Source organism: Rattus rattus, chromosome 1 (genome assembly GCF_011064425.1).
Source record: "Rattus rattus isolate New Zealand chromosome 1, Rrattus_CSIRO_v1, whole genome shotgun sequence".
In the NCBI taxonomy this organism is placed as follows: domain Eukaryota; kingdom Metazoa; phylum Chordata; class Mammalia; order Rodentia; family Muridae; genus Rattus; species Rattus rattus.
The window spans coordinates 128,996,188-129,023,130 of NC_046154.1; the positions used below are offsets into that span (position 1 = coordinate 128,996,188).

At 41.9% G+C, this 26,943-nt stretch overlaps 1 protein-coding gene across 2 annotated transcripts in view; it reads left to right on the forward strand.

The window, feature by feature from the left end:
• The first annotated feature begins 3,315 nt into the window (after positions 1-3,315).
• Positions 3,316-26,943, forward strand: part of Lrrc69 (leucine rich repeat containing 69) — a 128,505-nt gene continuing 104,877 nt past the window's right edge. For both annotated transcript variants that reach the window (XM_032905631.1, XM_032905623.1), the window contains exons 1-3: positions 3,316-4,096; positions 22,403-22,529; positions 23,742-23,814. In XM_032905631.1, coding sequence (XP_032761522.1) covers positions 3,893-4,096; positions 22,403-22,529; positions 23,742-23,814 — 404 coding nt within the window. In that variant the 5' untranslated portion in view covers positions 3,316-3,892. The remainder of the gene's footprint in view (positions 4,097-22,402; positions 22,530-23,741; positions 23,815-26,943) is intronic.

Sequence of the window (26,943 nt, forward strand, 5' to 3'; positions counted from 1 at the left end):
TCTCACTTGCTGCCAAGAGGTAGAGAATTTAATTTGTCTCACTTGAAATGTGGGCAGACCTCAATGACTTGCTTCTTTCTAATCAAAAGATTGCCAATTAGAATTAACAGTCCAGCAGTGATGCGCATGGCTCCAGGCTAAGTCATGTAGGTAATGTTTCCACCCTTCTTTCTATCTGGAGATGCCCAAGCCATGTGTCCAGGCTGACCACCTGAAGGTTCTAGTCAACAGTCCACATCTCTTGCCTGACGCAGGAAGGTGAACTTTTAGGTGATTTTTGCTTTGCTGCCACAGTGGTCATCAAAGGGAGCAAATAGAAGCTTGGGCCAAATCAAGATCGGTGAATAAATTAATGTTTAAATCATTGTGGGGTGATTTTATAGCAATAGATAACCAGAGTAAGTTGGGTTTATACTATTGCTCACCTGCTATAGTTACAGAAGAAGGAATCCAAGTTTACAGTGCAATCTAGGTTTCTCAGAGCAGTAGGAAGCAGGATCAGGCTACAGGGCCCCCTTTCCCTCTCTAGGTGATTAACAGATTTCCATTGTTTGGGTACCATCTTGTCGGATTCTGGACACACAATAGTTGCTTAGAGGTGATGATGGCACAGTTTTTTAAACAATTCCTTCTTGTGTATGTGTACATGTGTGATGGTCCACGTGTGCACGCATGTAGAGGCACAAGCTGCCTTTGGAAGTCTTCCTCTACTTGTTTCTCCCTCACTCATTGATGTAGGATCCACATGGCTACTTTGGCCAGCCAAAATGCTGTGGGGGTCCAAGTCTCGGCCTTTGGAGAGTTGGATTTGCAGGTGAGCTCCCAAGTGTATCCTGAGTTTCTGGCTTCTGTCGATCTGAACTTTGGACTTGTGCAGCAAGTAGTTTAAGAAGCTTGTCTCCAGGGGTTGGGGATTTAGCTCAGTGGTAGAGCGCTTGCCTAGCAAGCGCAAGGCCCTGGGTTCGATCCTCAGCTCCGGAAAAAAAAAAAAAAAAAAAGAAGCTTGTCTCCAGAGGAGAGATATATACAATCTGAGGAGAAACCAGAGCATAGTTTTTCTAAATTTTAATTTTTATCGTGTGTTCGTATGTATGTGCATGCACACCTAAGTGCAGGTGACCTCAGGCAGAGTTCAGCAGAGCATGTTGTTGGATTATATAAAGCAGGTGGTCGTGAGCTGTATGTAGGACATGGGTTTAGGGAACCAGACTTGAGTCCTAGCCACTGAGCCTTCTCTCTGAGCCCTAAGAATAAGACTTTCTAAGAATAAAACCTTTTGATTTCAGTCTTAATAGTTTTTGTTGCAAAGCTAGGGTGAAAGAAAACAGGCAGTTCATATGTAGCTGGAAATGGTTTGATCTGTACTAGCAACTGGAAGTCATTAGCGATAAGCTTGTCTTGTTATGATGATAGGTGACTTTCCTTATACTGTTGTAAGGGTACTGTTCCTATGTCAGAACTGTGGTGGTACCTGTTGTTCTCATGTTGGAAACTTCTTGCTTCAATAACACTTTCCAGTGACACTCTTTTCTATTTTCCTTAAAATATTATCTTCTTAGTTATTTCTCTTTCCTGGTTTTCTTTTTACCCATGGCGACTCTCCTCATCTGCTAGACAAGATAGATTTATATCATTACCATGATTTGTTTTCTACAACTGGATTGGAATTTCTTTGAGAGCAGAGTCTTTTAACTTTCTCATCTACTCCTTTATAAGCAGTTCTTGCACTGGAGTTGTGTTCTGAAAACTTGATAGGCTGAGTATCATTTATAGTATTTAAATATTTGGCAATCATAATCTAAGCTTGCAATATGTCTAACCAAAGTGCCTCCAAGCCGCCTCATATCTAGGTACAGATGGGGTTCTAAGGATTAAAAATCATTGGCCACAGTTTCCTCTGTCATAATCCCAGAACCAATAAGACTAGTATTAAGAACCCCCGTGTGCCGGTTACTCAGCGTCAATAATGTCAGTAATCATCAATATCGTGTCCATCTTGCTGCTTTTCCTACTTCCTCCAGTTTCTGCATTTCTAAAGGTTGGATAGTTGCAGAACAAGTCCAATTGTTAATACTGTTGTTTTATATAAGCAGAATCAAGGCTCACCGTTCTCGCAGCCAGCCCATCAATACCTTTCTCTGACCGACTGCTGTGCTTACTGAGATCTCGACCTGTGGATCACTACCCCTTTGGCAATCCTCTGCCTCCAAAAATATTTATATTACGATCCACAACCAAAGCAAAATTATAGCCATGAAGGAGAAATGAAAAATAAGTGTGTGGATGGGGGTCTCCACAACATGAGGAACCGTATTAAAGCCACACGAGGAGAGTTGAGAACCACTGCAGTAGAGCTTCCGATGTTCGAGATCTGGCCGAATCTTTTGCTGAGGGCAACCTCAGCTTGCTCTCTGGGCCTCCTATGTCTCTATGGAGTTAGCCTAAAGCCATGGTTAGATGTAGTTTTCTGTATGAGATTTCATCTGCGCTCTTGGCTGTATCCTATCAGGTTCTTTCATCCCACGTGATGCTTTCAGTTGTAAGTGACTAGAACTGATTAATGGGTTACTAACCCTAATCCTACCAACCGAGCTCCTGTATTTCATTAGAACTTGGAGAAATCAGCTATCAAAAACAACGACTTTATGAAATTCGTAGGCAAATGGTTGGAACTGGAAAATATCATCCTGAGTGAGCTAACCCAATCACAGAAAGACATACATGGTATGTACTCATTGATAAGTGGCTATTAGCCCAAATGCTTGAATTACCCTAGATGCCTAGAACAAATGAAAGTCAAGACGGATGATCAAAATGTGAATGCAGATCGCTCCCGAGAGACACAGCCAGAATACAGCAAATACAGAGGCGTATGCCAGCAGGAAACCACTGAACTGAGAACAGGACCCCCGTTGAAGGAATCAGAGAAAGAACTGGAAGAGCTTGAAGGAGCTCGAGACCCCATATGTACAGCAATGCCAACCAAACAGAGCTTCCAGGGACTAAGCCACTACCCAAAGACTATACATGGACTTACCCTGGACTCTGACCTCATAGGTAGCAATGAATATCCTAGTAAGAGCACCAGTGGAAGGGGAAGCCCTGGGTCCTGCTAAGACTGAACCCCCAGTGAACTAGACTGTTGGGGAGAGGGGAAGCAAGGGGGGAGGTTGGGAGTGGAACACCCATAAGGAAGGGGAGGGGGAGGGGATGTTTGCCGGAACCGCAAAGGAATAACACTTGAAATGTATATAAGAAATACTCAAGTTAATAATAATAAAAAATATAAAGCAATAATAAAAAAAAAGGAACTTGGAGAAATGATGAATTTTCTGAGGCCTGCTAAAAGTCATTTATTAGCTCCAATTTCTGTATGAATGAAAACTATGAACTATTTGAATGTACTGGCGTGCAGTTTGTATTAGAATAATGTAACGCATGCTTGATTCATTTCTCCTTTATTAGTTTTTAGACTGAGCTGATGTCCCACCCACTCCAAGTATGATTAATGAGTTTTTTTCCTCCTTTTATAGAATTCTGTTATGAACTCCAAGGCTTCAGTATTAGGAAATGTTTGTCTACTTTACATTATTTTTTTTCAGATATTTAGCCTTCCTCATCTCAAACTGGTGGAAGACTCCCAAAGCTGGCCCAGTGACTTGAAGTGATCTCAGTATTGGATGACGTCCATGTTTCTGGCATGGACAAGCCTGCTTACACAAGCCCTGTCTTGTATGCTTCTGGCCCAGCCTGCAGTGGCCATTTCCTCTCTCTCATTAGAAAATCATCTAATACCTCCTACCTTCATCATAATGGGCAGTGGTTTAGCATCTGTGACACAACAATTCTGCAATTACATATTCTAAAGATATAGAATAACTCTTGCCCCATAATGGTTACATCTTCAAAAATCATGACTGAGAGATTATTGCTAACAGCACTGAAGGGTGGCAGGAACACTAAGATTCTTACTTTGAATGGGAAGAAGATGAGCAAGATGCCCTCAGCACTGAACAAACTGCCTAATCTGAGGACTCTAGACCTTCAGAATAATCAAATCTCCAAAGTATGCCCTGAGCTAAGGACCTTGACCAAGGTGAGGAGCCTTAGAGCTTTTGGGAATGAGGATAGAAAGTAGATATAAGTTGTGAGTGATGGAGCACTGACACTTTAATCTCTGGAGACTTAGCTCTCTCGAGACAATATGGAGTACCCTTGGAGAGGGATGAGTAGCTGTTCTTGCTTAGGGCATTACACATGGCAGGAAAGATGTTGCAATTTACTCCTGTGCCCTTTGGCCCACATCTGGAATCCGAATTAGATCCTTGCTCATCTTCCTTCAGGCTGTCATCTGGAAAGAGGTTGGAAGCCTGGGTCTAGTAGTCTTCTACCTTGGGGCTCACATCTGGAAGTAGGCTTTGAGGATTCAGGCAAGACTGTGCCCACCTCCCTGGGGAGATTGTCCCGAAGTCTTTACATATGGAAGTAAGACACATTAAGGGTGTTGAGTGAGTTACTTTTTCATTTCCTAGAACTGGCTGGAACTTCAAGTGGAGAGGAGGGTTGATAGGAATAGGAAAGGAAAGGAATTTCTCCCCCTAAAACAGCCTTTAGGAGACGGTTAATGTTTAAAATAAAGAATATTCGTTTAAAGAGAAGCAGTTGACACGAATGAGTCCCAGATGCATATGTTAAATGTTTCTGCCTGATAATGTCTGACTGCAGCCATTAAAAATCTTGAGGTTAAGTGGGCACAAGGCAACCGTTTTCCTTTTGTTGATTTCTTTACAGTCAGTACCAAAAGAGCCTTTAGACAACTCAGCCATTGCCACTTACTAAGAGTTAAAAGGGTAGACATACCATCTTCACACGGCCTCCTTTACCCTTTATGAAATCATAATATGCAATAGTAGTTAATAATTTCCAATGGTGTGGCAGCAGCCATAAGACAGGACTTACACTTTTCTAAAGGACAGATTGAGTTTCTGAGCAAAAAAATTTGAGTTCTTGCTAAAAACGGTGAAGTGACTTGTTTCCTGCTTGAATTAGTTTCTATTTGTTGATTGTTGTTATAAGAAAACGCCTTGTTTAAAAACTTACACTAAAATTATCTTTTATGACACTTTCAGTTCTAGAGTCCTCACTTCCATGTTTAATTCTCAACTTAATTCTTTCTTTGTTGCGCCCATTTTAGTTACTACCTTTCAAATCCCTCTATGTTAAGTTTAGCTTCTGCACAGTTACCTTTTCAACTCAGCGTGATGACCCACTTGGATGTTTCGGTAGCTGCAGCCTCCCTCTGCTCCCCACTGTGTATACGGCCGGCACCGCCATGAGTGGTCCACTCTGGCCTTGGCTTACGTCTTCAGTTATAACCATGTTCAAGCCTTTACTTTGCCTCCGAGAAGTCTGCAGTGTGCATTGCTGATGAACGAGGGTCATTTGCGGGGAGAATCAGTATATTTTTGTCCCTGGGCTCTTCTTGCTCTCTTTTCTTTGCATATAAAACCTTCCACACTTTATTTTACTCTCCCACATTTAATCCTTTAATTCCTGCATTTTTTTTTTTTAAAGCACCTGATATTTTCCCCCAGGACCTTCATTCTCCAGCCCTTAACTAAGCTGATTGTCTTCTGGTTTTGCTGAATACTGTCAGTCCAGAATGTCACTGACAGCCATCCCAAAGTGGACACAGGTTTCTGAAACCCGTTTTTCTTCTCACAACTCCATTCACCCCTTTTCTCCCTTTCCCGTACGTATCTCCTCTGCTGCCGCCTTTGGATTGCTAGAATTAAAAACATGTGCCTGCGTGATCATCAAGTTCTCTCTTTTTTTTTTTTCAATGCAGTCTCTATATATCATCCTAGTCTGAGTATGTTGTATTTAATATTTAGGTCCCTTGAATCACCCCTTCATGTCTTGGAGAGCAGGAATTCATGGCACATACCTAAACATAATAAAAGCAATATACAAAAGCCAACAGCAAACATCAAATTAAATGGAGAGATGCTTGAAGCAATCCCACTAAAATCCAGAACAAGACAAGGCTGCCCACTCTTTTCCTATCTATTCAATATATTACTTGAAGTTCTAGTTAGAGCAACTAGACAACAAAATGAGATCAAGGAAATACAAGTTGGAAAGGAAGAAATCAAGGCATCACTATACTGGATGATATGATAGTAGACATAAATGACTTCCAAAATTCTGTCAGAGAACTCCTACATCTGATAAACAATTTCAGCAAACTGGCTGGATATAGAATTAAATCCATAGCCTTCCATTATGCAAACGGTAAATGGGCTGAGAAAGAAATTAGGAAAATAACACTTCACAATAGCAATAAATATAAAATATCTTGGTTTAATTCTAACCAAGCAAGTGAAAAATCTCTATGACAAGAACTTCAAGTACCTGAAGAAAGAAATGAAAGACCTCAGAAGATGGAAAGATCTTCCATGCTCATGGATTGGCAGGATTAATATAGTAATCATCTTGCCAAAAGCAATCTACAGATTCAATGCAATCCCTATCGAAATTCCAACTACATTCTTCACAGACATGGAAAAAGGAATTAACTTCATATAGAAAAACAAAAAATCCAGGGTAGCCAATAGAATTCTTAACAATAAAAGAACTGGGGAAATCACCATCCCTGACCTCAAACTGTACTACAGAGCAGTAGTGATTAAAAACTGCATGATATTGATACAGCGACAGATCAATGTAATACAATTGAAGACCCATGTAGAGAGCTGCGACGTGCCGCGCCTCAAAGATGGCGCTGGTTTCCGCCTTCCACCCTCCCAACGGTGAGCGCTCCTTGCAGTAAACAAGTCCTTATTTGGCTATGTCTGCCTGGCCCGCTAGCTTCCGCATAGTGACAGCCTATCTACATGACCCACGTGGCTTGCTAGGACTGGCCAGTGCTAGCTATTTAAGTGTGGTGCAGGGCGTTCCCTGGGAGGACAGAGGGGGAGAGAGTCAGGAGAGAGAGAGAGAGAGAGAGAGAGAGAGGTCAGAAGATTGTATCAAGGTTCCTGAGTAAAACTGCTTGAAGAAGATCTCCTGTGGTCGTGTCTTCCTTGCTGGTCAAGGTTGGGCGCGGCAGACCCAGAAATAAACCCACATATCTATGGACACTTGATATTTGACAAAGAAGCCAAAACCATACAGTGGGGGAAAAAAAAACCAGAAGCCTCTTCAACAAATTGTGGGGGTCTAACTGGCAAGCTGCATGTAGAAGACTGCAAACTGATCATACTTATTGCCTTGTACAAAGCTCAAGTCCAAGTGGATCAAGGACTGCCACATGAAACCAGATACATTGAATCTAATAGAAGAGAAAGTGGGAAAAGAGCATTGAATGCATTAGCACAGGGGAAAATTTCCTGAACAGAACTCCAATGGCTTATGCTCTAAGACCAAGAATCAACAAATGGAACCTCATAAAACTGCAAAGCTTCTGTAAGGCAAAGGACACTGTCAATAGGACAAGTCAGCAACCTATAGATTGGGAAAAGATCTTGATCAGAGGGCTAATATCCAAAATATACAAAGAACTCAAAAAGTTAGAATTCAAAAATCCAAATAACCCTATTAAAAAATAGGGTACTGAGCTAAACAGAATTCTCAGTAAAGGAATCTCAAATGGCTGAGAAGCACCTAAAGAAATGTTCAGAATCCTTAGTCATCAGGGAATTGCAAATCAAAACAACCCTGAGATTCCACCTCACACCAGTGAGAATGGCAGGTGACAGTACATGCTAGGGAGGATATGGAGAAAGAGGAACACTCCTCCATTGCTGGTGGGATTGCAAACTGGTACAACCACTCTGGAAACCAATCTGATGATTCCTCAGAAAATTGGAAATAGGTCTACCTGAAGCTATACCACACTTGGGCATATATCCAAAAGATGCCCCATGATACCACAGGGACATGTACTCCACTATGTTCATAGCCTTGTTTGCAATAGCCAAAAACTGGAAACAACCCAGATGTCCCTGAACTGAAGAATGGGTAGAGGAAAAAAGTGGTTCATTTATATAATGAAATACTATTCAGCTATTAAAAATGAGGACATCATGAGTTTTCCAGGCAAAATGGATGGAACTAGAAATTATCAACCCGAGTGAAGCAATCCAGATCCAAAAGGATATATATGTGCATGGTATGTACTCACTGATAAGTGAATATTAGCAAAAGTGTACAGATTACCCACGATATACCCCACAGACCATAAGTTAAAAAAGAAAGGCCCAAACCCAATTAAGTTACACTCCAGAGAATCAAATAACCCCATTAAAAAAGGGGATCCAGAGCTAAACAAAGAATTCTCAGCTGAGGAATATCAAATGGACGAGAAGTACATAAAGAAATGTTCAACATCCTTAGTCATCAGGGAAATGCAAATCAAAACAATCCTGAGATTCCACTTCATACCAGTCAGAATGGTTAAGATAAAAAAAACTCGGGTAACAGCAGATGCTGGTGAGGATGTGAAGAAAGAAACACTCCTCCATTGTTGGTGGGATTGCAAACTGGTACAATCACTCTGGAAATCAGTCTGGATGTTCCTCAGAAAATTGGACATTGTACTACCTGAGGACCCAGCTATACCACTCCTGGACATATACCCAAAAAATGTTCCAACATATAACAAGAACACATGCTCCATTTTGTTCATAGCAGCCTTATAATAGCCAGAAGCTGGAAAGAACCCAGATGCCCTTCGACAGAGGAATGGAAACAGAAAATATGGTACATCTACACAATGGAGTACTACTCAGCTATTAAAAACAATGACTTCATGAAATTCATAGGCAAATGGATGGAACTACAAAATATCATCTTGAGTGAGGTAACCCAGTCAGAAAAAAACACATGGTATGCACTCACTGATAAGTGGATATTAGCCCAAAAGTCTGAATTACCCACAGACCACGTGAAGTTCAAAGTTCAAGGACGGCCAAAGTGTGTATGCTTCAGTCTTTCTCAAAAGGGAGAACAAAAGTATCCATAGGAGAAGATATGGAGACAATGTTTGGAGCAGAAACTGAAGGGATGGCCATTCAGAGCCTGCCCCACTTGGAGATCCAGCCCAATTACATACAGCCACCAAACCCAGACAATATTGCTAATGTCAAGAAGTGCATGCTGACAGGAGCCTGATACAGCTGTCTTCTGAGGTTCTGCCAGAGTGTGACAAATACAGCTAGCAGCCAACCATTGAACTGAGAATGGGGTCCCCATTAGAGGAGTTAGAGAAAGGATTGAAGGAGCTGAAGGCTCCTTATGCCACCTCATAAGAACAACAATACCAACCAACCAGAGGCTCCTAGGGACTAAACCACCACCCACAGAGTACACATTGCTTTACCTGCATATGTAGCAGAGGATGACCTTGTTGGGCACCAATGGGAGGAGAAGCCCTTGTCCTGCCAAGGCTGGATTGCATCCCCCAACCCCCTCCCAGTGTAGGGGAATGTCAGTGTAGGGGGAAAGGGGTGGGTGGATGGGTGGGGGAACACCCTCATTGAAGAAGGTGGAGGGGGATGGCATAGGAGGTTTATGGACCAGAAACCAAGAAAGGGGATAACATTTGAAGTGTAAAAAAAAAAAATCCAGTTAAAAAAAAAAAAAAAAGGAAGCCTAAGTTAGAATGCTTCAATCCTGGTTGGAGAGATGGCTCAGCAGTTTAGAGCACTGGTTGGTCTTCCACAGGTCCTGAGTTCAATTCCCAGCAACCACATGGTGGCTCACATCCATCTGCAATGGGATCTGATGCCCTACAGTGTACTGATAGAAATAAAAACAATCCCACTTAGAAGAGGGAACAGGATCATGTGACCTGTGTGGGAGAGGGGAGGCAGAGGAGAAAAGGGAAACAGGATCAGGTATAGGGAGAGACAAGAGAGAAGCCCAGAGGGCCAGGAGAATGAGTGGAAATATATAGCAGTGGGAGGGGTGGCAGAAGGGGGGACCTCTAGAAAGTCCCAGAGACCTGGAATGTGAGAGGCTCCCAGGACTAAATGGGGGTGCCCTTAGTGGAAATGCCCAATAGTGAGGAGACAGAGCCTGAAAAGACCACTCCCAGTTGGGGCATGGGGCACCCACCTGTAGGCCCTGCTCCAGGCGTCTCTGGGCCTGTGACTAGGGGGGTTCTCAGACACTTGTACATCCAGGCGGTGTTGGGAGTCTTGGAAGAGCGAAAAATGGAGCGAGCTCCCCGCATCCACACACACACAGTGGGCCCGGAGGGAGCTCCAGCTTGTCTCATGAGGTGATTGTCCCTATCTTGGCGGTGGCAGACTTGGTGGAGGTTTGGCTTAGCAAAAAAAAAGTAGGAAAAAGGTTTGGTGCCCATGTGGTTTGAACCAGTTCCTGGACAGATGTACTTGCAGTAATTTTTTTTTTTTGTGTAAAGTTGTTTTGTCAAGGTTGTGATTATAGTAGAGATTTCTGTTTAATTAAGCATACATGTACTGTATAATGTGGCATTGTATAATCTCCTAGTGATGGTCTTGAGTTGAGCTTTCTTAAAAGACACGTACAGGGCTAAGCATATCTATGAAAATATGCTGAGCATTATTAATTTGCAAGGAAATGCCAACCAAAGCCAAAGTGAGATGTGACTTATATATGTTAGAATGACCACAGTTCAGTGAGATGTGACAAGTGTGGTGAGGGTGTGTGTGTGTGTATACACTGTATAGTCATTGTGGAAAACACTGTAGCGTTTCCTCAAAAAAAAAAAAAAGAAAATGCAACTAGCTTATGATCCAGCAGTCCTGCTCTGGGTGTGTGCACAGAAGGAATAGTATGAATGACGAGGAGAAACATCCGCATCACACCATTTTGCAGCGTTATTCATACCGTCCATGACACAGAAGCGCCTGCAGTTTCCACCAGTGCAGGAATAAGGGACGGGTGTGCTCATGCACTTACAATGAGATGTCATTCAGCCTTAGAACGGAAGGAGTCCTGCCACCCCGACAGCACATGAGCTCTACAGACACACTAACTGAAATGAACGGACACCGAAAGACATGTTGCCCATTGACAAGCAGATGCTATGTCGTTCTAGCCCTTGGGGGACTATAGAAGCAGGAGGGTCTGGGTTCAGAGTCATTCTCTGAAACAACCAATTCTAAGTCATCTTGGGCTACAAGAGATCTCATTCCAAAAATGGATGGATGAACTGAGACAAACAGACGATAAAACAACAATATTCTTTCTAAAACTATCCATCTTAACCCCCCAGTCATGCATTATACACATCACTTTCTATGACATCTGAAATGGAAACAGATATGGAATGGTAGTTACATGGGTTTGTTGGGGTGGGGAGAGAGATGATAGGGAATAAGTCAAGGGGTACAAATTTGTTAGGAAATACAAACAAGGAGGCAAAGTTTAGAACAGAGGCTGAAGGAACACCCATTCAGAGCCTGCCCCACATGTAGCCCATATATATACAGCCACCAAACTAGATAAGATGGATGAAGCAAAGAAGTGCAGGCCGACAGGAACCAGATGTAGATCTCTCCTGAGAGACACAGCCAGAATAAGGCAAATACATAGGTGAATGCCAGCAGCAAACCACTGAATTGAGAACAGGACCCCAGTTGAAGGAATCAGAGAAAGGACTGGAAGAGCTTGAAGGGGCTTGAGATCCCATATGAACAACAATGCCAAGCAACCAGAGCTTCCAGGGACTAAGCCACTACCCAAAGACTATACATGGACTGACCCTAGGCTCCAACTGCATAGGTAGCAATGAATAGCCTAGTAAGAGCACCAGTGGAAGGGGAAGCCCTTGGTCCTGCCAAGACTGAACCCCAAGTGGGCAGGATTCTTGGGGGGAGGGCAGCAATGGGAAAGGATGGAGAGGGGAACACCCATATAGAACTGGAGTGGGAGGGGCTAGGGGGCCTGGAAACTGGGAAAGGGAATAACATTTGAAATGTAAATAAGAAATACCCAATTTAATAAAGATGGGAAAAATATAAAAAAGAAATGCTTTTAACCGGGAAAGGGAATAACACTCGAAATGTATATAAGAAATACTCAAGTTAATAAAAAAATATTAAAAAAAAGAAATACAAACATGTTCAAGAGATTAAACATGTAGTGATGTGACTACAGTTAGTATGATATCCTTGCAACTTCCTGAGAGCAAATCTAATGCCATTTTTAGCAAAAAAGGGAGGGAGGAGGAGGGAGAGGAGAGAGAGAGAGAGAGAGAGAGACAGAGAGACAGAGAGAGACAGAGAGAGAGAGAGAGACAGAGAGACAGAGACAGACAGAGAGACTATATCCTTGATAGAGACCATCTAGCCATTCTAGCCAGTACTTAGTTCTAATGGATTGGTGTCCCAACAAAATCATGCATTTAAAGTTTCTGTTAGAAGTGACACTTTTTAAAAGTACTGAGTGTGCAGGCAAAATTCAGCCTTTATGCTTTAATTTTGGGTTTAATTCAGTAAATAGAATCAATTGCGTTGTATTTGAAGGATGCAAGAATTTTCCTCTAAAGCACTGTTTCTTAACCTTCATTGTGGGTCAAAGGATCCTTCCACAGGGGTCATATATCTGATATCCTGCATATTGATACTTGCACTATGATTCATAATGGCAAAATTACAGTTATGAAGTAGCAACAAAATAATTTCATGATTGGGTGTTATCACAGCATGATTAACAGTATTAAATGGTTGCAGAATTAGAAAGGTTGAGAACCACTGATTCCATTTTAAAGTGTTTAATTATCTCTTAGTGCCAATTAGACATTTTTCTTTTTAAAACTTATAAAAGCAACATGACATTATAAGTCCGGTCAAATATTAAGAGAAAATGGACTGGTTTTTTGAACCGTGTCCCCATTACTAACGCTAGCCTGTACTTAGCGAGTTTATGACTAAGGTGATGATGGGATAGTAAATGCCCTCAAGAATGTCTACATCCTGGAGCCCATTATTGACCCGGACATGAGAATAGTGCGGACCCTTCTGAGTCGTCTCACATGGGACTCCTATAGCTAACTCTCATGGCTAATGAATGTATGTTTGTAATTTAATCATGTTTTAGTAGCGCCCCAATGTCTTATAAAAAACTGGCTGTGATTATAGAAATATGTGGAAAGATGAGATAGAATTATAAAGTATTATAAATAAGTTTAAAAACTGAAAGTCATTGTAGCTGTCAGCATGTGTATATGTGTATTTATTAATCCTCTGCTGCTTTTTTAAGGATCATGCATTGTCTTCTGGGTGTGAACAATTATAGTTAATGGTAAAATGGTAAATAATTTACATCATTACTGAGCATATTATTGTCCTATCTTTAGTCCTTAAAACAACTTCAAGAAGAAGAATAAACACCAGTATTTCCATTTAAAAAAATGAAAGTTTAGAAATGTGAGTGGCTTTCCTTAGGTTATAAAGTAGACAGTTTCAAAGCCTGCATTTTACTTACTGCACTATAGTAAAAGGTGTACACGAACAGAACAAAACTTCCAGATGAGAATTTTACATTCAATACATGAAAATTATATACATTGTGCATGCGTGTGCATTGTATGAGTAATGTGTAATGTGTATATGTTTGGCTATTATGGACAATAGCAATTAAACATTGTTGTATGGGATATGAAGTCATTTATTTCACCACACATCATAACATGGACCTCAGATTCCCTTCTCTGCAAAGCCAGGCTATGATTGAACCACAGTAGACAGGAGTCAAGATTGCCAGCCATGCTGTTTGGTATACATTACATTCTATTGAAATGCTAGCCACTGGTATTTCCACTAATCACTTAGTGGGTTTTTCCTTCTTCTTAAGTTCCATGTCCCTTTTTTCTTGTATGCTTACAAAGAAATGTTGCTATCGATGGCTTGAGCTAGATGTTTAAGTCCCAAAGCATCAGTAGACACTAGGGTGCTGACCTCATATCCACTTCAAAAAGAGGAAATGAACACACTTACTTGAAGTCAGGCCACAAGTAGGGTTTAAAAGATCTCAGTGGGTCATTTAGTGAAGTGAATCAGATTTAGGAAAAGGCAAGAGAAATGGTGGCAAATGTACAAAGGACTGAAAAGGCTGCACGAAGTTGGAAAAGGATACCTTTTTTCTTTTTCATAATTGGAAAAGTTCATTTAAGTGCTTAGAAATATCTCCAATAAGAAGCCAGAAACGTTTTTTTTTCTTACCAGTATTCCCAATTTCATGTTGCTTCAATTGAAAATGCTAACTGAGTCCCTTATTGGACTACAATTTGGATTGACACTCAAAGCCCTTGTCATGTAGTCTCTGATAAGCCTCACTGTAACATTATTGCCCTGTTCTACTCTATATTTCCGATGCTATACTAGAAAAACTCATCACACCCAGAGCTTTGGAAGATGGCTCAGACAGTAAAATACTCGCTGTACAACACACACAAAAAAGCTGGGCACGGTGTCACACACTTGTAATTCCAGTGCTGGGGAAATGGAGACTGGTGGAATCCTGGGGTGTGGTAGCTGGTCGGTCCAGCCCATTTGAGTAGTTCCAGTCCAGTGAGAGGCTCCTGCTAAAACAATCAAAAACCTCAAGGTGGATAGTTCCCAAGGAGTAACACCTGAGGTTGGCCTCTGACCTCGTTTCCCTCCCCCCCTCCCTCCCTCCCTCCCTCCCTCCCTCCTTCCCTCCCCCTCTCTCTCTGTCCTCCTTTCCACCCTTCCTTTTTTCCTTTTGTTTTCTTTTTGTTGGAAATAGATTCTTTTTTTTCATATACTATATCCTGATAATGATTTCCCCTCCCCCTATTCCTCCCAGTTCCTCCCACCTTCACTTCCATCCAGATCCATTCCCTTTCTGTAACAGACTTCTAAGAGATAATAATAAAATACAACATGATAAAATATAAAGATAAAACAAAAAACTATCAACTCTGTTACTTGCACTCCGTTCTCTGGCCCACACCTCTGCTTGCTTTCCCAGAGGCCTGCTGGCACCAGAGACAACCAGACAGGCACCTAGCATAACCATCATCAGAGAGGCTTCGCCCAGCAGCTGATGGAAACCGATGCAGAGACCCACAGCCAGACATTAAACAGGTCCTGGGGAATCCTGTGGAAGATGGGGAAGAGTGTTGAAGGAGCCAGAGGGCCAAGAACACCACAAGAAAATCTACAGAACCAACGAACCTGGGCCCATAGGGGCTCTCAGAGACTGAACTGCCAACCAGAGGGCATTCCTGGGACTGGCCCTCTGGACATATGTAACAGTTGTGTAGCTGGGTCTACGTGTGGGACTCCTAAAGTGGGAGCAGGAGCTGTCTTTGACTGTTTTGCCTGTCTTTGGATCCCTTTCTCCTAACTGTGCTGCCTCATCTAGCCTCAACAGAAGACCTGCCAGTCTTGCAACTGGATGTGCCTAGGCAGGTTGATATCTGTGTGAGAGGCCTTCCCTTTTCTGGGAAGGGTAGGAGGGATGGGTGGGCGAGGGAGGGGAAAGGTGGAGACTGGAGGATGAGGGAAGAGGAGGTTGGATCAGGATGTAAAGTAACTTATAGGTAATTTACAAAGTAACTTATAATGTATAAAAAACAATGACAACAAAAAACCCCAAACCAAAAACGCACACCAAGGGGGCTGGAGAGATGGCTCAGCGGTTAAGAGCACCGACTGCTCTTCCCGAGGTCCTGAGTTCAAATCCCAGCAACCACATGGTGGCTCACAACCATCTGTAATAGGATCTGATGCCCTCTTCTGGTGTGTCTGAAGACAGCTACAGTGTACTCATATATAATAAATAAATAAAATATTAAAAAAAAAACTCAACGGTATTAAAAAACGCACACCAAAGTTAGAGAAGACAAACAAACCAACAGTAGGAACAAAGTCCAAGAGAAGGCACAGGAATCTGAGAGACACACTTGCTTTCACACTCAGGAATACCATAAAAACACTAAACTGAGTCATTACATAAGCACAGAGGACCTGCTGTCTCAGTCTCTGTGAGTTCATAGACGCATTGCTCATATTGATTTAGGGGCCCCTGTTTTCTTGATGCTTCTGGTTCTTACTCTTTCTACGTCCTCTTCATGGGGTTCCCTGAACTCTGAGGAGAGGGATTTGTTGAAGATAATCCATTTAGGGCTGAGTGTTCCAAGATTGGTCTGTTTGTCTGTCTGTCTCCTCAGCACAACCCCCGCCCCCCATAATATCTGGGTCTCTGTATTTGGCAATAGGACTTGATGGGCAAAAACTTTCATGGACTGACTGTTAAAGTAGTTGTCTAGACATAATCGAGTGGGGTTAGGAAGAGGGGTTTAAGCAGCGTAATAGCACATTTGTTATAAATTCAGCTGAGCAGTCTGAGAGGCAGGACTAACTAAGGACTAACTGTGAGTAAGTACTGACAGGGTGACTAGAGTGGAATATGAGATTGGCAGCTACTAGGAACTTCGATGCTAGGATCTGATTACTGACAAAAGTTCTAGGTGACTCTGCGGTTTGGCCCCCACAGGAATATCATAGTGTTAGGTGTATTATCAAAAGTAGAGAAAGGAAAGCTGGCCCACTTTGTTCATGGGTAACGCCACGTTTTAGAGTTTGGTCTAAGCGTGATCCACTGGAGATATCTTAGGAGCCAAGACCAACAAGATGTAGTTTTTACAGGGATAAATGTAAATTCCTCCATTTAGGTTAAGAAAGGAACTCATTGCACAAGCTCAGGATGTGGGTTATATGCTTGACAGTTAATGTAGGTTTGTTATTGTTATTCTTGGCAGGGGGGAGGGGGAGCTGCTGGGGGGACTTATGCACAAGTAATGTGCCTCATTTAAGTTAAAAAAGAAAACAAAACAAAAACTATGTCCTAATAGTTAAGGGGGAAAATGGATCAAATTCGGGGGAGCATGATAACCATTCTTCAAACATTTGAAATATTATGAAAGCGGAGTGGGAATAGAACTGTTGTTTCTGGGTGCTGTGGGGAGAACTGGGTAAGAGGTACAGAGGGCTATAGCTTAGCCATGAAGAATAACAGATGGGGCAGTGAGAGGCTCAGGAAGTGAAGGTGCTTGCCACCAGGCCTGGCAACCCAAGTTTGGTCCATGTAGGGATCCATGTAGAGAAGGAGAGAAGTGACTCCAGAAAGTTGTTTGCTGACTTTCACAATGACTCTGTGGCATGTGCACCCCCTTCCCCAATTAGAACAAAATTGTGACGTATTGTATGTTGTGTTCGTCAGGAAGGATTGAAATGCTCACTTGGGTTTATGGTAGACTAGGTTTACCCAAGCTCTTTCTAATTGTTGGATGCACTAATTTCTATATGATGTGCTATGAAATATATAAAAATAGTAGTGTTGTCACTTGGGGTTTGGCACACATTCGATTGCTGAGAGAGTACCAGTAGAACCTCCTTTTGGAGATCATTATTGAAGTGATGTAAGCCGAAGAACTTAAAATTCTCTGTTGTATGCTTAAAATGTCTTCTTTAGGAACTGTATGTAACTATGGTGTGTTATTGAAACCCCTGCGAGGATCAGCCTTGTCAAAGGAACCCCCAAATTTTCACCTCAAAGAACTCTATAATGAAGAGACCTTCCCTGATGACCCCAGTCTGACTCCCAATTTGCTGAGCATCTCGTTTTCTTGGTTTCTTCATATTTAGTACTTAAAACTAATAGAAATAAAAATTTAAACCTGTGGTCTGTCTTACCTCCCAACACTAGATGACGAGAGTTCTTAAGTACCTTATTCATGCATGGCAACTCTGCTAGCATTCAAGAGAGTGAGGAGTACAAATACTGCAAGTAGAATAAAGTGACCAAATGAAGCTTCTAGAGGGGGAGGCATTTCTCAACCATAATTCAGTCCTTGCCTCAGTGTTTGGACTTTTTTATGTAATTTCAGTAACGTATGCTGACCCTTCGAGTATATGCATGGAGACAAATGATGGCTGCTGCCGCCTGGAGTTGAGATGGTTTAAAAGCAGCTAGAGGCTTCCTTTTGGGCAGACAAAGTGGCTCACACGTCCAATCTCCTAGACCCTAGGAAGCCGAGGCAGTAAGAGGACAATGAGACCAGCCTGCTCTACATGGTTATAGGCCAGCCTGGGCTACAAAAGCCCAGCAAATGCTTTTAGTCAGAGCCATCTCATTGGTCTTTGTTTCTTGCGATAACAAAAGTATCTTAAGAGTCATTGTCCTTGCTCCTTTGTTTTCTCCACAGCCCACTCCTGCAGGCTTCCTTCCCCTTGCTCCTTGCTCCCTTCCTGGCTGTCATATTCTTTAGTGACTTTTGTGTTGCTAAATCCTTGACTATTTCTACTCTGTGAACTAGGTTCTCCTTCCAAGTGAGTTTCAGTTCATACCTTCCTTCTTAGAAGAGCTTTCCTTTTCTTTTCCCTTGACTTCTGTGGCACTGTATTTTGGAAAGCTTTAGACACAGACTTCCGGAATTTACTGAGGGAGCATACATGGGGCTGCCGAGGCAAGGAAGAGCCCAGGCAAAGCTGTGTGGAGACACTGAACAACACTAGTAAGAGAAAACTAACTCAGCCGCAGACTCTGTTTAATCTTTCCCATCAGACTGCTAGGTGAGTATATTTTAACTCTACCTTTAGAATAGATGGTCTTAAGGTGGATAATTTAATTCTCAGGTGAAGACATATTGGGAGGCAAATCCTTTACTCTGAATAGTTAGCATATGAAATTTCACTGCAGTGTACATGGATGTACGAACAAGTGTCTAGTAAGTTAAACATTGAGTGGTGGAGAGATGGTTCAGAAGTCAAGAGCACAGACCGCTCTTCCAGAGGACCCAGATTCAACCCCTAGCACTGACTTGCTGACCCACAACTATCTCTAACTTCAATTCTAGGAGATCCAACGCCCTTCTTAGTCCTCTGTGTGTACAAATATCTGTGTATCCATGCAGGCAAAGCAACCATATGCATACAAATAATTAAAAAATAAAAATTCAAATGATTATTATTGAAAACATTTTATGTAGCATATTCTGATTACATTTCTGTCTCCCTTCACTCTTTCCCATCCCCCCTCCCCTCCTCTCCCACCCAGCTCCACCCCTGTTCTGTTTCTCATCAGGAAACAGACAGACACCTAAGGGATAATGATAGAATAGAATGAGATAAAGTCAGATGATATTTTTAAAGTTCATACTTTATTATAAAAGAAATTTTATTGTGAAAACTCTATGGCCACTTCTCTATCTTTATTCACACCACTAAAAGAAGTAAAGGAAGTAACCGTCAGAGTGGGTAGATAGATCCCTAGGAAAAAGTTCTTCACTATGGCCATTCAAGAGGCCTGCAGTATTAGGTGGCATATGCAAATTATAAGCTGCCTAAATTTTTCTTTTGATAAAAATCTAGAAAAAGACTGACCAATTCTTAGACATGTAAGACCTACCAACTTAATCCAAGGAAAATAAATGAATCCACTACAGACTGGCCTAGATCTCAAACTCACAGCGATCACCTGTCTCTGCCTCCCAAGTGCTGGGGTTAATGGGAGATACAGAGTCATTCTTGGCCCAGTGCTTAGAGTCTTAACAGATCACTAAAACAAGAGAAGAGAAAGAAATCAAAGAGATACAAACAGAAAAGGAAGAAGTCAAAGTGTTCTTATTTGCATGACATTATTCTATGCATAAAATATCCTTAATGACTGAGTCCATCAAAACCTCTTAGACTCTTAAATATGTACAGTGAAAGACACAATCATTGGAGTGAAGAGATAGCACATCAAACATGGGATAATATCTAAAGTGTATAAAGAACTGTAAAATCAAACACCAAACACTGAAACAAATTCGACCAATAAATGACTAATGAACTGAACAGACACTTCTCAAAGGAACAAACTCAAGTGGATGATAAATATTTGGAAAGTCTTCAAAAAGTATGGAAATTAAAGCTGTTTGGAAAGTTTGGTTTACCTCATTCCAAGTGGCTATCACTAAGAAATCAAATCAGACCACTTGCTGGCAAAGATGTCAGGGTGGGGGTGGGGGTGGGGGTGGGGGAGATACTGACTCACTATTGGGAGTATAAAATGGTGTAGCCATTATGGAAGTGCATATGGGTTGTTAAATTTAAAAACATAAATAGAATATATCTCGACTATATTACTACTTGATATATCCCCACAAGATTGTAAATGAACACAGCACAGAAGAACTGCACGCCTATGGTGATTGATGCATTACTGACAATACTGAAAAAAAACGGAGCTATCCCGAGTATCATCAACTGGTGAATGGGTAAAGCAAATGGATTACAAAGAAAACAACCCATAGATTCACTAACCAGGGTTCATGGGGTTCATGGAGACTGAATCAGGGAAGCTGTGCAAGTCTGACTTAGGTTTCCTGCATAAATATTATATATGTATGGTGGTTGTGTAGTTTTTGTAGAACACCTAAAAGTGGGAGTGGGGGCTACCTTTGACTCCTTTGTCTGCTTTTAGAACTCTTTTTTCTTTTACTGTGTTGCCTCATCCAGCGTTAATATGAAGGGATGTGCCTAGTCTTATTGCAACTTGATATGCCGGTTTCGGTTGGTATTCCTGGGAGGTCTGCCCTTTTCTGGAGGGAAAGGAGGAGTGGTGAATTTGGGCAAGAGTGGAGGTTGGGGTGGGGGGGAGAGTGGAGGAAGGTCTGGGAGGAGTGGCGGGAGGAAATAAACTGCGGTTGGGATGTAATACATGAGAGAAAAATAAATTTTAAAAAGATACATACATGTTGTATGCACAATGAAATTTATTTCATATAACATTTTCAGGAACACGAGTGAAGCTAGAGATCATTGAGTGAAATGATGCAGCCTAAGAAATGACAAATATCACCTTTTCTCTCAGAGGCAGAATCTAGGTTTCAGTGTGTGTGTGTGTGTGTGTGTGTGTGTGTGTGTGTGTGTGTGTGTGAGAGTGAGAGAGAGAGAGAGAGAGAGAGAGAGAGAGAGAGAGAGAGAGAGAGAGAGAGAGAGAGAGCATGAGAGAAGATCAAGCTGTAAGGCGGGGAACAACTGGGGTTGGGGGAGCCTGTAATAAAATACATGTGTGTGTGGGTAGGGATTCCCAGGGTGGTAGCTGGTGGGGATGGGACACAGGGGTCTGGAGAGGAGATGAGGAGTAGTCAAGGGGAGTGAGTGAGTCAGACAGGATAGTCAGGACAGTCAGGGGAATCTTACAGTTCTCTGACTGACTAGCTAGCACTTCCGTGCTTCTTTATTTATAAAAAATTGAGGGAACAAAGACAGACTAAGGATTATCCAAATGGTACAGATATGCGTTTGATTTCTTATTAAATGTCCAGGGTTACAAGCTTCGTTACCATTAGAAAATACAAACAGAACGGATTTTATTCTTGTCATCAGCCCTACAACTCCAATTTAGAGAATCTAAAGAATGTCTCCTCTAAAGCAAACACATTTGTCATGTGACAGCCTGCTTTTCGTCTGGCAGTATGTGCAGTTTTAAAGCACTCCACACAGAATATCTGAACCAGTCTTTTAATGAATACCAAATACTAATACTTAACTTCTTTTACTATATGTTTCATCACCTATGCTATAAAATAGGATAAGTTTATTTTAGTTAATCTATCTTATTAACTGAGTTTTACTCTTCCAGGGTTGTACCCTGTATCACCCTCTGTCTTTCAACTACATTTTCAGAGAGCTCTAAGCCTATAATAAAAAGAGGCCTTGAATCTGTAACCTATTCTCCTGTCCAGTTAGAGTTTGTCAGTTGTCTCTGTTTACCCTGCACCAATTATGCTGTTTGAGTTTGCTCAGGGGCAGCTACCCCAAGAAGATCCCTGGAGGAATGGCCTCATCGAGCTATTTGCTTTTCTGAATTTACTCATTTCCAGAGCACAAGGAAGACTTCCGAACAGTGGCCCGATAAACTTAAATTAAGGATTTTTTTTCCTAAAAAGAATCAAACATTTTCCTCAGCAAAAGACAAAGAACAAGTCAGAATGCAGAAAGTCCCCAAGAGTGTAACACACATAGACCAAAACCCAAAAGTGAGAGACAAAAGGACAGCAGTTGTAGCATTCGGCTCAGCCTTGCTGGATGATGTCACGCAACCATGCTGGCTTCACCACTCTAACCATTTCCAGTGGATATGGCTGTACTGTGTACGTAATGTAGAAGCAGCCTTCTGCTGCGCTAGAGACAGCAAAAAGGGAAAGAGAAGAAATGGGAGACTGTGGGGAGGAGGAAGAATGAGAACTAATTAATATGACATTTGTATGAAATATAATAAAAACATTATGTGCTAGCTTAAGAAAATGGATAGAGATAATATCTTTATGGTTTCTTAGGTTATATAGGCAGATAATGTACAAATACCTTATATCGCTATATGTTTACAGTTGACATTACTAAATCTGGGAAACAACCTTTTACAAGAAGTTCCTGAAGAGATAAAATACCTTATCTCCCTGAAGAATCTTCATTTATTTGGAAACAGGATTTGCAGAATTGCTACTGGAGCCTTTGGTAAGTTAGTTATGGACTATGACATTGCGATTAACCTCTAGTATCTAGTAATATAGCACAAAATAAAAAGGATTTTATTGTACTGAGACTAAGGGATTTCTGAAGTAACACTTAAGTTTATTTCATCTATTTTATTTTACTTTGGTTTTTCAAGACATGTTTCTCTGTGTAACAGTCCTGACACTCCTAGAATTTGCTTGGTAGACTAGGATGGCCTTGAACTCACAAACATCTAACTGTCTCTGCCTCCTGACTGCTGTGATTAAAGGCATGCACCACCATGACCAGCAGTTCTAATTAAAAAAAAATTACTCTTTGAGAATTTCACTCATGAATATAATGTGCTTTGATCAAATATATCCTCCATACCCTCTTCTTCAATCTCTGTGTATTATAATCATATCCCCATTCAGCAGAGCAGATTCACCAAGGTCACAAACAGATTCCAAAGCTAAGTCAACCATAGCTTTCTTTAGAATTGTGATAGACTAAAATGGTTTAACTTTTTATCTGAAAAAAAAAAATACACATGAGACAGGACAAAACAGACCCATAGGATATGTAGTTCATGAATAAACTGCTTTTGTTCTCTTGGCCTCTCTAATATTTTGATTTGGATGCCATAATTTTCAAGTTGTAGCAGCGAGGAAAAGCAGCCTTTGTCTGTTTCAAATGAAGATTAAGCCAAAGTCCAAACGAGGTGGGTCCTAAATTGCAACATTTTCCAGGAGCTGTTTGCTCGGTGCGGGCCTGGGTGCTGAAGCTTAGGAATGTAATAATGACTCAGTGGGGGACTCTTGACTGAGAACTTCTCCATGTCTGAGCAGGAACTGTGAGGTGGCTTCCCGTGTGTGGAAAGTAGAGTCAGAAGCTTCAAAGGAGGGAAACCAATCAAGGGAATCGAAGGCTGTGTGGCAAGAGAGGCTCCAAGTGTAGAAACTTGGATAAGAAATTCAACTCCGTTTCTGGCTCGGCCGTGTAGTTCTTAGGTGCAGTTTGTGACCAGCCTGGTTCTCTTCTTTGTCCTCAGCTTTGTAACTATGCGACCACCCATTGCTTCTTTTCGCCTTAACTAGCTTACTAGAGTATCTGCCTTCAGCGGCCAACAGAACCTTGACTGAGGCAAGCATGCACAAGGAATTCAAAGGTGCATAGAAGGACTAAAACTTATTTCCTTCCAGACGGCTAAAGTGACGAATTATTTTCTAACAGATGGCCTGGAAGACTTGGTTCTACTTAATCTGAATGACAACCAACTTAGGAGTCTTCCTCCAGAAATTGGCAGGTAATTCTGATTTAGAGTGAAACTTGGCTAAATATTACGTTCCTCTCCTAGCCCAGACTCCGTCTCATTCATTTGATGGTTTTGGCCTAGCATCCAGTAGTTAGGGTGGTTACAGATAACAGAAGTGGGAAGCAAGCCACTGATATTTTTTCCTCTTTTGTGTGTACCCTCTATGCATGTACGTAGAATGTGTGGTATGTGGAGAGGCCACAGAGTGATGTTGGGATGACTTCCTCAATCGCTTTCTACTTTATTTATGGAGACAGCCTCACGCTAGACCTGGAGCTCACACTTTGGGCTTGACTGGGTAGCAGCAAGTCCCAGTGATCTTTCTATCTTTGACCCCTCTCTTTGGGTTTATAGACATGTGCCACCATGCCAGGCTAGAGGAGGTCACCTCCAGGTCCTCCTGCGGGCAGAACAAACATTTGACCAACAAAGCCTTCCCTCCATCACTAAGTTTAAGCAGAGGATTCCTCAAGTACTTGAGAGAAATGAAGAACAGCAGGGAATGTAAGAGTAAAAGTTGGGGTTTGAAACATAAGGCCCTAAATCTCATGCTATTGATGAACTAGCTCAAGGGCTTCTTGGGGCTTGCTCAGCCAGATTGGGGACATTAAATTTTATGTCACTAGTGTCATAAACCATTTTGAGCTGTGTGGGAAAAGGTCATAGAAAAGCAAAGGATTTAAAATTACGATATCTTCATTAAATAAAAACCCGGCACATTTTATTATCATTAGCCACAACCAAACTATGTTGTTTTCCCTTACCCTGCACATCTGTGCAGACAGGCTATCATTAGAGTGTTTTTTCTGGAGCCAACTGACGGCCTTGTCCTTCCGAGGCAGTATACAGTCTTTGAGCTGTTTCTCTGACAGATGGAGAGAGCTCTGCTCAGGTCTCCTTTGGGGACTCTTTATTGCCTATTGAACAGAAACGTATCAATTAAAAAGAGAACGGGAAACTGCGAGTCATCCTCAACACAGGGCAGTTCGGAGAGTCTCCTCTGTTCCAATCCCTTGCCTATATCTCTTTCCAAATACTTTTATAGGAAATACCTTTAAAATACTTTAAATGGAAGAAATAAAAACCCGAAGCAATCTAATTTCTGTGGAAGAGAAATACTAGTGGTAACTGAAACACCAGTAGTTGCTTGCTTGCTTTTCCAGTTTTGATTTATCAGTCGTTAAGAACTGACGATCATACAGTGAACAGGAAAAGATCTGTTGAAGAGATCTGGTGAGTCAGGATCCGGATACATCTTTGTGCAACCAGCCTCAGATCAGTTAGTTAGTTGTCCTAGGAGAATTTTGAATAGCTGAACTTCACACCATAGTGATGATATGGTTTTCCAGTTTGAGAAACTGTCTTTTTTGGAGTGGGGTGTGCACTGTTTAAGGAAGCATATAAATGTAGGGATATACAAGATGAAAGGACAGCTTTCATTAGGAAAGGTAGGGTCGAAAGTAGGCCCCCATTGTTTTTATAGCTAGCTCTAGGCTGTCGGTGTTCTGGCCAGGCCATAGTATGTATGTATGTATGTATATATGTATGCATGCATATAAGTATCAGGTTCCTGGGGAAACCTTTAACTAAAATGGGATTCTCTGAATCTGGAGTCACAGGAAGTTGTGAGCTGCCGGATGTTGGATACTATGAACCGTATTTGGGTCATTTGCCAGAGCAGTATGTGAGTCTTAACTACTGAGTCATCTCTCTAGCTACACTAGACAAGATTTCTTTATCTTTCCTTAATGGTCAAGGGTTAAACCTTAGTGGTCTCCATCTTTGCAGTGAGGGTGAGAATAGAAGGTGGCTTTGTGGTTCAAGATTCAGCAAGTTCTTGGGGTCTGGAGGGACGGCAGAAGACCTGGGTTCCCACTTCAGCAGCTCACAAAGTACCTGTCGTTACTTCAGTTTAGGGGTTTGCCTTCCTGCGGCCTCTGTGGGTACCTGAATGCATATAGTGCTTAGGCATGCAGCTAGGGCATGTGCGCGCTCACACAAACACACACACACACACACACACACACACACACACACACACAAGAAATGAATAAGTTTTCAAAAATAGAAATGAGAGGAAAAAGCTAAGAGTTCTCAGTAGGATTTTCATTATCATTTTAGGAGTTGCTTTTTATTCTAGTGTTTTATGTTCTTCACATGCATTCCTTCCTAGAGGTAAAAGGCTGAGTATTTTGTGTGTGAATTTCGGGAAAATCGTTAGCCCATGCAGCATCCTCCTTTTGTCCTTCCAGAAATCGAGCAGCCGTGTCAGCAGGAAAGGCTATGAGTCAATACACTAATCAAGAAGGGAGGACGGACTGTGTCGACTCTGTATGGATTGTCTTCTCAGTTTGTTCGAAACTCGGCAGGGTAGAGAAGAATTTGTTGGTTAAGATATCTTAAGCCTCACAGCTTATGATTTTGGAGTGTGCGAAACTGCTGGGAGTGGGGGTGCGTAGCTGCATAGAGGGCAGTAGAAGCTTCCTGCAGACAGACTCTCTGAAACAGGGAGAAAGGAAAGCCTCAAAGACTCATCCCTTCTCATTTGCAACCCAGTGAAGCTACTTTGTGAAGTTATCTGTCAACCCTCTATGGAGGAAAGAGATCGAGGAGAAGCTGCAAGTGCGGGACTCCTCGGGCTCCTGTCTGAAAGGCGGCTGACTCTTTCTGTGTTCTTGAAGGGAGAAGGGTGGTAGATTGCCAATTCACCCCTGTTCTCCTGACTCATCCGAACACTGGACAGATACATTTGCCGTAAGCTCTGAGCTTGTTACAGAGTTTGGAGGAAGAAAAACAGAAGAGGAAAAGAAAGCCAACTCCCTATGGTAACACAGCGCGCTCAACTGAAACAAGACTTATGATTGGCTACTGAAGAAAAGCTGCATGTCTTTCGCCATTTCCGTTACTTTCCTTTTCATATTTTTTACCAATTATTTCTGAAGTTTACATCATGCACCCCAATCAGACTCACTTCCCCAGTACCCCCATGCATCCTTGTAACCTACCCGCATCCCACCCCCACCCTCAGGGAAACAAAAACAAAAACAAACTCTCATTGTGAAGTCTGCAGTGTGTCACACAGTATGCCCCTTTGTCCAAATAGCTTCTTTACTCGCAAAT